The sequence below is a fragment of the Ascidiella aspersa genome, chromosome 7 (genome assembly GCF_963924565.1).
Source record: "Ascidiella aspersa chromosome 7, kaAscAspe10.2, whole genome shotgun sequence".
In the NCBI taxonomy this organism is placed as follows: Eukaryota; Metazoa; Chordata; class Ascidiacea; order Phlebobranchia; family Ascidiidae; genus Ascidiella; species Ascidiella aspersa.
In genome coordinates, this window is record NC_139453.1 from 26,816,258 (window position 1) to 26,827,139 (window position 10,882).

Here is a 10,882-nt window from a genome sequence, read left to right on the forward strand (position 1 = left end):
TATTGCCATTACCCCTGATTTAAAACCAATAATGTATTGGTGTCCATTAAGTTTATCAGCTATGCGATTACGCGAGGAACTGTAAAGACCAGATAGATGAACCAGGGTGCAATGATGATGAGGTCCTATTGCGAGAATCACTCGCCTCTCTACGTTAAAAGGTGGAAGGTAAGGGTATATTACACACAACTACGTTCAATACGAAAGAACTTATACTGAAGTATAAATCAAAAACAGCTCCTCTGGTAATTATAATTGTTAACCAACGCTTCGGCAACCTACACATACTGAAGTGTTTGTTTTTTCAGATATACTGACGATTATTTTGCTAGCGAAATATATTATATAACCCTTGCAAGATAAATGTTGACCTTAATTGCTGATCAGTAACAGCGAAATATCTTTAGCAAAGCTAGCTAATTAGGTCAGACACATTTAAAATATCTTAAAATTTACGTATTTCGCTGTTACTGATCAGCAATTAAGGGCATCATTTATCATGCAATGGTCTAGGTCAGCGGTTCTTAACCGGGGGCGCGACCCCCTAGGGGGGCGCCAAACAATTCTTAGGGGAGGGGGGCGCGAGGTCTTAGTTAATATTTAATTTTTTTGCAATGATTCTAATCATTTAATGGCTTCGTTTGGGTTGTACAAGCATTTTGCCAAGTTTAACATTAAAACTGCAAAAAAATTTAGCGTTTCTACTTTTGTTAACTACTTTTTAGCCCAAAGTCTCTTTGAGTGCCATTGCATGTTTTCATATCATCGAAGCTATAACGCCTTATTTAATTGCAACTTTGCTAACTTATAGATAAACGATAAAAGTCATCCCCTGTTCGAACTATTTTTTATCCATATTTTATATATAACAGGCTAGTAACAGGGCCGTTGTATTGTGTGTCGTCACATATTTTGAAACAATAACGCAATGTTTAATTTTCGTGCCTGACAATTTTATTTGCGCTCGACATCACAGCCTTACAACTGTGGGGCAAATGCCCTCACAACACGTTTGTCAAAATCAGCTCAAAAAAAAAATCAATTGTGTGTAGCACGAGCAATTTGTTGTGTGCCCAATGCGAAAAGCCTCCTGAATTTACAGTTTAGCGCCAATTCAACTAATAAAACTCAATATTTTCGCGCTTCGCGCGACCAACATCAAACTTTTTTTTTTTTTTTTTTTTTTTTTTACTATTTTCAAGTTGTCTCAGTGTTATTTAATTGAAATTGCCGAATTCCTTTTCGTGGAATTTTTTATGGGGGCGTGGCTGAAAAAAGGTTAAGAACCACTGGTCTAAGTGATTTCCATTATCACATATTCAGTGCAATAATACGAAAGAGTCGACTTTTAAGCAAGACGATTAATGATTTGCTTAATGATTACGATATTTTTAATCCTATAAGAAGTGTTTATCAAATAAATAATAAAAGGATTCTAACTTACTTTTCCAAAAGCTTTTAACTATGCAAAAATGCTTAGTCTTCCAATGCCATCTCCATATTTGTCCGACTGTACAATCGCAAAATGTAGCAACTTAGTTCAAATCTAAACTACATTAAAAAACAAAGATATAACAAGTTTTAGATCTGTTGCATATATATTGCCCGTCTGCAGAAAGTAAATCATGTCCAAACTATCTACTCTAAACTGTCAACGTACCCCTTTCGGAATCATCACCCGCAGGTTACAAATCATTGCAATACATGCATGCTTTGTTTAATTTCTAGTCAACAGCCTATTTTTTAAACATCTTTGGTCGAAAGGTAAGCAATGTGCTAACAAGACATTTTCACTGTGGTTAAAACTTCTGCTGGCTTAGTCTGTTGGTTGCTCTGATAATTGCTAGCGGGCTTTACGAGTAATTTTCAGCAATTAGCGAAAACCTAGTTATTCAACAGGTGCCGCGGTATTGAGGTTGCCTTTAGGTCACAAAAGCTACACTTTTAACCAGACAAAACTAAAAGTTTATCCTAACATTTTTTGCCAACTTACTGACTCAACTCAAAAGTTTTTAAACTTACACCGGTCCTTTCTTTGCAAAGAGTTTGCAATAAACAACTATAGCCTACAGCCCTGTAGACACTATTCGAATAATTTATACTGTCTTGTTTCGTAACAAACGTTTTCAGCCTAAACAATTATAAAGTCGCGACTTACTCGTTTCAAAATTCAAAATACATCATTTATTACAACAATCAAATACAGTTATGGAGTAAATGATAAATACCATATTATTATCAGTTATCTAACTGTTAGCGAAGATAGCCTACCAGTCTTACATTAGTACAGGGGTTCTTAAACTTTTTTAACCGTGGACCCTTATAAAATATTTTTAATTTTGTATCGGATCGGCACCGATACCACCCTAGTATCGGACAACTTGGCATCGGTTCCGATCCGATAGTATCGAACATCCCTAGTCACGAACCCTGTAATTTTTATATTTTATTTATGAATGTCGATATATTCTACCTTCTCGATTTGTACATGCGGTGTGGCAAAAGCAAACCGCTGAACTGTAGAAAAACTTTTCAAGTTAGCTTGATCTTCTACAGTTTTTCAAACCATGAGTAGTTATTTGCAACCTTTCCTATACAAGTTAAGTCGTTAGTTTGTGCTTTTTGCGTTGTGAGAATCCGTATTGATTTGCAAGACTGGAAATCCAGGCTTATATGAAAATCGCTGTTTAGCACCGCCGTTTAATGAAACTAAAAGTATTCAAGTATCCAATTTCCCTTCTTTTTAAGAATTTCCAGCAACCTTGCAAGTTATTATTACCGTAATAAAACTCAATTTGCACAAAACGGAACTTTATTATCAATTCCAGGGTAATATGCGCGCGAGATGATACGAAAACACAGACTGTAAAGGGGTTCGTAGTTGTTGTGGGGTTGTAAAGGGGGTTTCCAAACAAGTAAAACAGCAACATCGCGCGCGATACACACGCAACAACAATATTCATGCCAAAAGAACGACGTCAGTCAGGCAAGCGAAACTCGTATAATGACGTCACACACTACAACATCAATCAGCAGCAGTGATGTCACTCGTCGGCGTCCTTGTCCCAGTCTCCCCCCTGTTTGGGGGGCTTGGGACCACCGGCTGCCTTGGCCATAATGATCTGGTCGACCCTGAGAACGGTAACGGCGGCGTTGGTGGCCAGTCGGAGTGCCCAGTGCTTGGTCAAGTAAGTGTCCAGTATCCCGCTCTCCTGGGCGTCCACTATTTCCCCACTTTCGATGTCCACGCCCATCTTGGCGCCGTTCTCCTCCTGCGCATGCGCAAAAAGGGTAAATTTTTTTTTTCTGTTCGTCGATTTTTTTTAGGCCTTTGTTCGGCATATTAACTACAAGGTGAATAAAAAACACATGGTATTTATTGGAAAACTTGTTAAGTCAAAGTCCCGACGCTAAGACCTGATAAAAGTAAACACCAATTCCTCCACGTTTACTGGCATGACGTCAACAAAACGTAAGCAACACGACGTTATGTAGATTTTGACCGGAAAATGAGTACTTTGCAATTTCCTTAGTTCTATAGGCATTTTCCTTAGTTCTATAGCAAACTAACCGAATCACAGTAGATCAATTAGGAATAAGTTTGCAAGCAAGGCAAGAAAAACAACTGGCCTGCAGTGAGGTTCGAACTCGAGACCCCGGCCATACCGGGACCGTCGCTCTGCCAACCAGACTCGGACAACTAGATTTATTTTAGCTTTTTAAAATTAGATTAGAATTAAAATTAGAGCATTTTAGTTTTTCCAAATTAGATTAAAATTAGAATTAGATCATTTTGAGTTTCTCAAATTTGATTAGAATTAGATTTACCGAATTGTTAAAAAAACGAATTTGAACTAGAATTTAAACTAAAATTACATTTTATTATTCACAATCAATTACATTTAAATCGAGGAGTATTTTAATGGAGATGTGCATGTCAATTATGTGTGTGCTAATTTTTAAGCATTTTAGCAAAGCATTTGATTTTTAGTCCGTGAAAATTACGTTTCAATCAAAGAGTTTGAATTCAAATTCTTTGTTTTCACTAAGAGACTAAAAATGTCGTTGGACAAAGTAGGATTTTTGGTAAAATCCGATTTATTAGAACTAATTAGAACTAGAATTAGAGCACACAAGCAATTCACAAATTAGATTAGAATTAGAATTAGCCGCATTTTGCTCCAATTAATTGAATTAGAAAACTAGAATTATCTAGTTGTCCAAGTCTGCTGCCAACTGGCTACACACTACAGGCCCAGAGAGAGGTTGACACTATTACTTGCATTCTATTAGTACAATAAACTCCATATTGAAGGGGACACTCTACAGTTCTCTACACTCTACAGTTCTCCGCAGCCATAAATACAAGTAAAAAACTTTACCTGGTGACTGGCGTAGAGCTTGGACACGATCTCGGTCGGGTTGAGACCTGCGTTGTCGGCCAGGGCGCGGGGAACCACCTCCAGGGCCTGGGCGAACTTCTTGATGGCGTACTGCTCCAGACCGGGACAGGATTCACCGAACTTTTCGATCTGGTTGGCAAGCTCGATTTCAGTTGCGCCGGCTCCAGGGACCTGCTTGTTGTCCTAAACGAGAAAAATAGTTATTTAACTTTTAGTGCTTTTTTATTTTCCATTTGGGGGTTGAAAGACAAGAAAAGTTTTTTTTACTATTTTGTTTTATTTTTGACGAGACCTGCTTGTTATCTGGATGAACAAAAAAAAGTTTTCGTTGACGGTTTGTTACCAAAAAATAAATTTTGTGTTTTTTGTTTTAATAAAAACAGAAGTTAACACACTTTTTGTGCTTTGTTTATTCTTCAGACATTTATTTGAAGTATAGAGATAAGTGTAAAATTAGGTTTTCTTTTCACTTTAACATCACGAAACATAATACGCGGATAGAGTGGTTGGTAGCAGTTATATTTTTCATATTTTTCTTTAGTTTGTTTTTCAGTTTTTTTAAGTTTACATTATTTCTAGAGACTTAAGATTTTTTTAGGCGAAATAGGTTTCTCTTAACATCTTACAAAAGGTCATTGTCGTAATTTGCTGACCAGGGCGAGGCCATATCTTCTTTACAAACATTCCGTTCGTCATTTCTCAAGTACACGATAATTTTTTGTTTAAAATTTGCAATTTTCAGCACAAAAAAAGAAAAACAAAATTACTCACCCTGGTCAAAACCTTGTAGTTGTTCACGGCGTCGTCAACGGCCCGTTCCAGGTCATCCATAACGTTGGCGGTCGAGGCGCGAAGCACAAGAGTGCATACTCTACTGCCTTCAGCAGCATGCTCGAATATCACCACGTGGCGGTCTCCAACCTCGTCCTGGCGAACCACTGAACAGTGGCCCATCTCTTCAGCTGTAGGCGCGGTCTGGAAAAGGCAAATAGCGTTTGCTGTTGAAATCAAATGGCGTTGGCTATGAATGCATTGCGCCTTTGCTTATGTTCAAGAGGTTTGAAGTTTATAAATTTTTCGCAGAAGTGGATCTATCAACAATTGGTGCACTTAACTTAAGTATATAATTTGTAAACTATTCGACTAAGTTTTGGGAGCAAGATATTACTTATGGTAAAGTCCTTCATAAAAATACCTTATTGGTGGTTTAAAGTCTTCTTACCTTTTCATTATCTGAGACATGCTTTAATGTTTTTTGCAACTAGAGTCCTGGCAGAATTTTTACTTTTTCTACCAAAAGATTGTGCTTCGTTAATATTGAAGTATTGGACTATTGGTTATGTTTGGTAACCAAAATTAGTAATTATTTAGATTCCACTTGTTTAGAAAAACAGCGACATGACAAAATACAAAATGTTATAGAATAACGCACTTTACTTGATCACTTCTTTCACGTGCTATGACGGCAGTCGGCAATTTTTTAAAACGCTGCTTTCGGTAACAAACTAAAATCAAAAACAGACATATCTGACTATACAACTCATTCTTACCAATCTCGGCAGGGCGGTTGCGTTGACGGTCTTGCAGAGTCGCCTCAGGTCCCACTTTGACTGCAGCCTCACCACCATCAACTTGTACTTATTGGCGAAGTGAAGAGCAAGGTCGGAAACTTTGCCTCCCGAAACAACGACGTTGGCCCCGGTGTCCACGATCGCCTTCACTTGCTGCAAACAAAAGTTTTAAGTTTTTAGCTGCTAGCAAGGAAAACTTTTTATAGGATAAGTGTGGACATTTTAAAAGTGAAATTAGTGCTTGAAAACTCTAGGCTGCCACTTTACGCTAACTGGAGTATGTTGGATTTGGTTTGCTAGCAAGACGTAGGCCGCTAGTAAAGCTAGTCTCTGTGAGATTTAAACTTACGACCTCAAACTTTTACGGCCGTCCCTCTACCGACCAAGCTGCGCAAAGTAACAAAACAACCATACTAACGCTGGAAGCTGCAATCAGTTTCAACTGTGATAACTTACATAACGATATTAGTTATTACAGTGTAATATAATCCTCATATTAATGTGCTTAGTTAAAATAACTCTGTATTTCTTGGAATGTTTCATTTTTTCCTACACGGCTTAATGCTCTATCGTTAGCGTTTTTTTTAATGGGGCCCAACCAAACCAACAAGAGAATGCTACTTTTGTTTTACATTTTTGATTCCTAAAACTAAAAACAAGCTACTAATATTGTCCCCATCCCAAGTTATGCCATACTCAAGTAGAAAAGGGTGTGTCTGTTTAAAAGTACACTAATCTCATAACGGCCCTTGGTGTTGGAATAAAATAGAAAAAAAACAATCAGTAGATTTAAAATTTTGTCTGAGCCTAGCTACACGACTATCCGCCATTACCTAATACAATCTATATATTTTGTAAAAGTCAATTTAACGTTTAACAAAGTTAGTGACTTACAGCTTCCATCATATTTTCTTCTCCCGAACTGAAGTTCATCAATTCCTTTGCATTTTTGATCAGCACAGTTCCTTTCGTCTCTGTGTTGAGCATGTCGAATGGACAGGAGTACACCGCAATTTTGGGGTCTTTGACTGACTTTAGAGTGCCTGAAAAAAACGATTTTTTTTATTATTTATATAGGTTGAATTTATTTCATAAGGTAAATTTAGACAAAAGTTAAAAAAAACTAACGGTGCTTTCGAAAAAAAAATTTTAAAGTTATTTTTTATAAAATTAGTTTATGTTTAAACCCTTTTTTTAGAAATGTCTCACATTTTTGGACATATTCAGAAAACACATTGCCAAAAAAGTTCCCAAAAAAACAAGAACATTCAGCAAGTTTTACTTATCCCTAAAAATGCAAATCCTAGACATTATAAATCAACAACTTACTTTCACATTCTCTAAGAAACACCATTCCACTGACAGCCCGGGAAGAGTTAATCCCAGCTCCAGGAAGTTTGCTGACTCGGATGTTGTCTACACTGAACTGGATCTTTTCCGAAGGAAGAATGGAAACTGGACAAAATAAAAAATGCAATGTATTAAAAAACCTGCAAAGAGGTCCATGAAGTTTTTAAATATTTTCAGTTTCATTCTTTGAAAATTTCGCTGAGATGTACGGTGGATAGTTAACCAAACGATAGAAACTAACTGGTTTAAATTTTATTGATATTTCTTTTTATTTTATAACTTGAAGAGTAAGAACTTAACCTGAACTTAAAATAACAGAAAACACAAACAGCTGAACACCTATATGAATTGCAGAACAATAAACAGGAAGTTATACTAAATGTGGTGAGTGGTGTATTATTTTTATTCTATCAATTTTTTTTAGTTTCTATTAAATTTGCTTCTGTCAAATGCATTTAAAAGCCTACCACAAGCCTGTGCAACCAGATCTGCTAGAAAGTCTTCGTTTCCGTATTGTTTGCTGGCCAGTGCAGTTTTCAGTGCGTTGCTCACAGAAGGCACATCTCGCAGATCATTAACAGTTGAACAGACAAGATCTGAACAAAGAAAAGCATAATACAATGCCTGAAACATTTTTAGGTGATATTCGAGCATTTTTGTAAATCAGGAATTGAGCGTTTTAACAGAGATTGAGTAGTCTAGCTATTAGTTTGTTAAATGCTTATGATATTTGATTTGTAGTGCATAAATGCATAAACTTAAAAATAGTGGGATTTACTGAATCAACACACCACACACCTTACAGCCATATTTGACATAATTACACAAAACTAGTCGACAATTCGTTGGATAGAATTAGATTACATATCTTCATTGTGATTTTACTACTTAGTGAAAATTTAAACAGAATTGATTGTATTCATTATACTGCTCCACAGAATTAACTATATTTATTATACTGATGATATTGTTAATATTGATAATATTAAATGAAATCTGTACTTCTTAATAACAAATGACCTACTTGGTAAAATTGCAATGGCTTTTTCACAAGCTTGTTCGTATCCTTCGACAACTTCTGGAACTGACAAGCCCATTCGCAAAAGTTCTTCAGCAAGCCTCATCAAAGCTCCTGTAAAAATATATTCAAACTTGTATCAATGCCAATAAAAAAAAATACAAATTTCATTTAGTGATTAAGAGATGTAGTTTTGGGTAAGTAGGGTTTGCAGGCTTCTAAGATGAGAGCCGATGGCTGGCCAATTGACTTACACATTCTTTATTATACACCTGACTCCAAAGAGCAGGCCGTTAAAATACTCGTCTGTAAACAGAGCCACTTCGCTCAGTTGATATCGCTTATTAAGTATATTCACAAACCTCAGTACACACAATAACGTAACACGGTGATTCAAGCGGCTAGTCTGTAAGACATATTAAGTAGTATGGCATAACATAGAATGAATCGCGAAATGTCGTTAACTGTCTATTTGACTCTTGGTCCAACCTCAGTGGACACCGGTCATGTGCTTATTAACGTCAAGTTAGGTAATGCAGTGACAGTGAGATAGGTAATGCAGTGAGATAGGTAATGCAGTGAGATAGTCCCAAATGCCATATTGCATCCGTTCCTTTTTTTACTTTAGCAATATAAAGGTTTAAAAAATTTTATATATGCAACTTTGAACTAATGGTAGATAGATATAAATATATGATTTTATTTGGAACTTCAAAAAACGAAAAATGATTGAAATCAAAGATTGGTAACTGTGAAAATTTTAATTTATGGAAGCAACAATTTAAACAAAGAAATCAGAAATATGTTAGAGAAAAATGAATAAAACTTGCAATAAAAAAAGAGTTTAAATTATTCCAAATTTAAAACAAGAACAGTTTACAATTTGAAAAAGTAATAAGCCCACCTGCAAAAATGAGAGCAAAGTTGGTTCCATCTCCCACCTCCTGTTCACACATTTGTGCGGCAATGACAAGCATTTTCGCAGCCGGATGCTCAACCTGTTATTAAAATTAGAAAGTGTTAAACTACAATAAATGCCTCAAAGGACCAGATGTGTTAAAAATAACAGATTCAAATGAGATGGAAAAGATAATTAATACTTTATTATAATTTGTAAAAATGACAAATTAACTTTATGTAAACTTGGAATTCAATGAGAAAACACAGCGTTAGTTATTTATACTTGTATTCATTCATAAATTACTGATGCTCGATGAAAAAACAAAAGAAGAGCACAATGTATTGTATTTATACAAATTGTTTGAATTTATATCAAGAAACTACCAAGCAATAACATATTAGTAAAGTGACAAGCATTATAAATTTTCAAATGGACAACAAGAGTTTCTCCAGAATATGAATACCATAGAGTTAGATGGAATTCATGTCATTTTTAAAAGCAAAATAGTGTTATTAGAAATCAAAAAAGGTATAAGATGCAGTCTTACCTCCAACTCTTTAAGAATGGTGGCTGCATCATTTGTGACAAACAGCTTCTCAATATGATTGATTACCATTTTGTTCATGCCTTAAATAAACAATAAATAAAATAAAAGTTACAAAACAGAATATTTCTTAAAAAACATCACTTCTTAGGAAAAAGTTAGGCGCTGGTCTAGAATCCTACCACATCTTCGTCTGAGGGTTTATGTTGCTAACAATATTTGGGTTAAGTTGAGAGTTAGCGTTTGGGTTCGGGTGGGTCAAGTACTGTTATTATATTAGTTCTAACACACTTATGCTTTTCCCTGTAATTTAAATTTTGACAACTTTTTTTGTTACTGTTAAAATAAATGTGGTAGGATTCTAGACCAGCGCCAAAAGTTAGTATAAACTAACAACTAACCATGTGGACCGAAGGCACTTTGTGTTGTGTTTGCAAGTTCGCCACAAGCTTTAATATTTCTGTAAACCGCTTCATCCAAACCATGAAAATGCTGAAATAAAAATATGAAAGATGTCTAGAGTATATTTCTCACAAGCTCACATTAAAAATCAAGTTTTCCCAATTTTTTGTGGATTTTTTTAAATATGAATAACAGTGACAAAACAGACTAGTTTTTCTTACCCTTGCTCCATCTTTTAACATTTGCGCAAATCCAGGTGCTTTTGGAACGTGAAACGCCATTTTATTTGCTTCTGTGAGATTTATAAATCAAATCAAATAACTACTCCAGTCAAAACTATAACGAACAAATTGGAAGAAAGCGGTAAAGTTTGAAACTAGGCAAAGCTTCCAGCAACTTCTTTCGAACCTAACGACATGCGTTCTCTCGCTCAGTTTTTCCTCGACTTTACAGTGGGGTTATATTTAGTTTTATGTTGATCTGTATTTTTTTACGAAACACACATTACAATGGATAATTATTATTGCACGAACATAATAAATTTAATTTAATAAAAACTAAAAATAGTAATTTACCTATTTTTGCCTTATCTTAAATAAATTTGGAAAGAAAAGTACGTCGTGTCGCCCAACTTCACGCTACAAATACGTCGCGGTAATCTTAAAATTAAATTTCAAACAAAGCTTTCCGCTA

General features: G+C 35.5%; 1 protein-coding gene across 3 annotated transcripts; it reads right to left on the minus strand.

Moving 5' to 3' along the window:
- Positions 1 to 2,804: 2,804 nt before the first annotated feature.
- Positions 2,805 to 10,587, minus strand: LOC146138733 (T-complex protein 1 subunit theta-like). Of its 3 annotated transcripts, none has more exons than XM_083394826.1 (12): positions 10,411 to 10,587; positions 10,189 to 10,279; positions 9,791 to 9,870; positions 9,247 to 9,340; positions 8,349 to 8,456; positions 7,792 to 7,920; positions 7,304 to 7,429; positions 6,869 to 7,017; positions 5,954 to 6,127; positions 5,175 to 5,378; positions 4,383 to 4,586; positions 2,805 to 3,269 (listed from the first exon to the last, which is right to left on the minus strand). In XM_083394826.1, the coding sequence occupies exons 1-12, from the start codon at positions 10,468 to 10,470 to the stop codon at positions 3,045 to 3,047; spliced, it is 1,644 nt and encodes a 547-aa protein (XP_083250952.1). In that variant the 5' UTR covers positions 10,471 to 10,587; the 3' UTR covers positions 2,805 to 3,044. The 3 variants fall into 3 exon arrangements, with proteins under 3 accessions (XP_083250952.1, XP_083250951.1, XP_083250953.1); XM_083394825.1 differs by having other exon boundaries at positions 2,805 to 3,272; XM_083394827.1 differs by lacking the exons at positions 10,189 to 10,279; positions 10,411 to 10,587 and having other exon boundaries at positions 9,857 to 9,868.
- Between the last annotated feature and the right edge of the window lie 295 nt (positions 10,588 to 10,882).

What these genes read in the sequence shown, in the direction of transcription:
- LOC146138733 (XM_083394825.1), bottom strand. Translation starts at nt 10,470, where the DNA reads ATGGCGTTTCACGTTCCAAAAGCACCTGGATTTGCGCAAATGTTAAAA. An exon ending in TGTTAAAAGATGGAGCAAGG is followed by an intron (nt 10,280 to 10,410) that starts GTAAGAAAAACT and finishes TTTTTATTTCAG; the next exon opens with CATTTTCATGGTTTGGATGA. An exon ending in CAACCGCCCTGCCGAGATTG is followed by an intron (nt 5,379 to 5,953) that starts GTAAGAATGAGT and finishes TGCCTTTTCCAG; the next exon opens with ACCGCGCCTACAGCTGAAGA.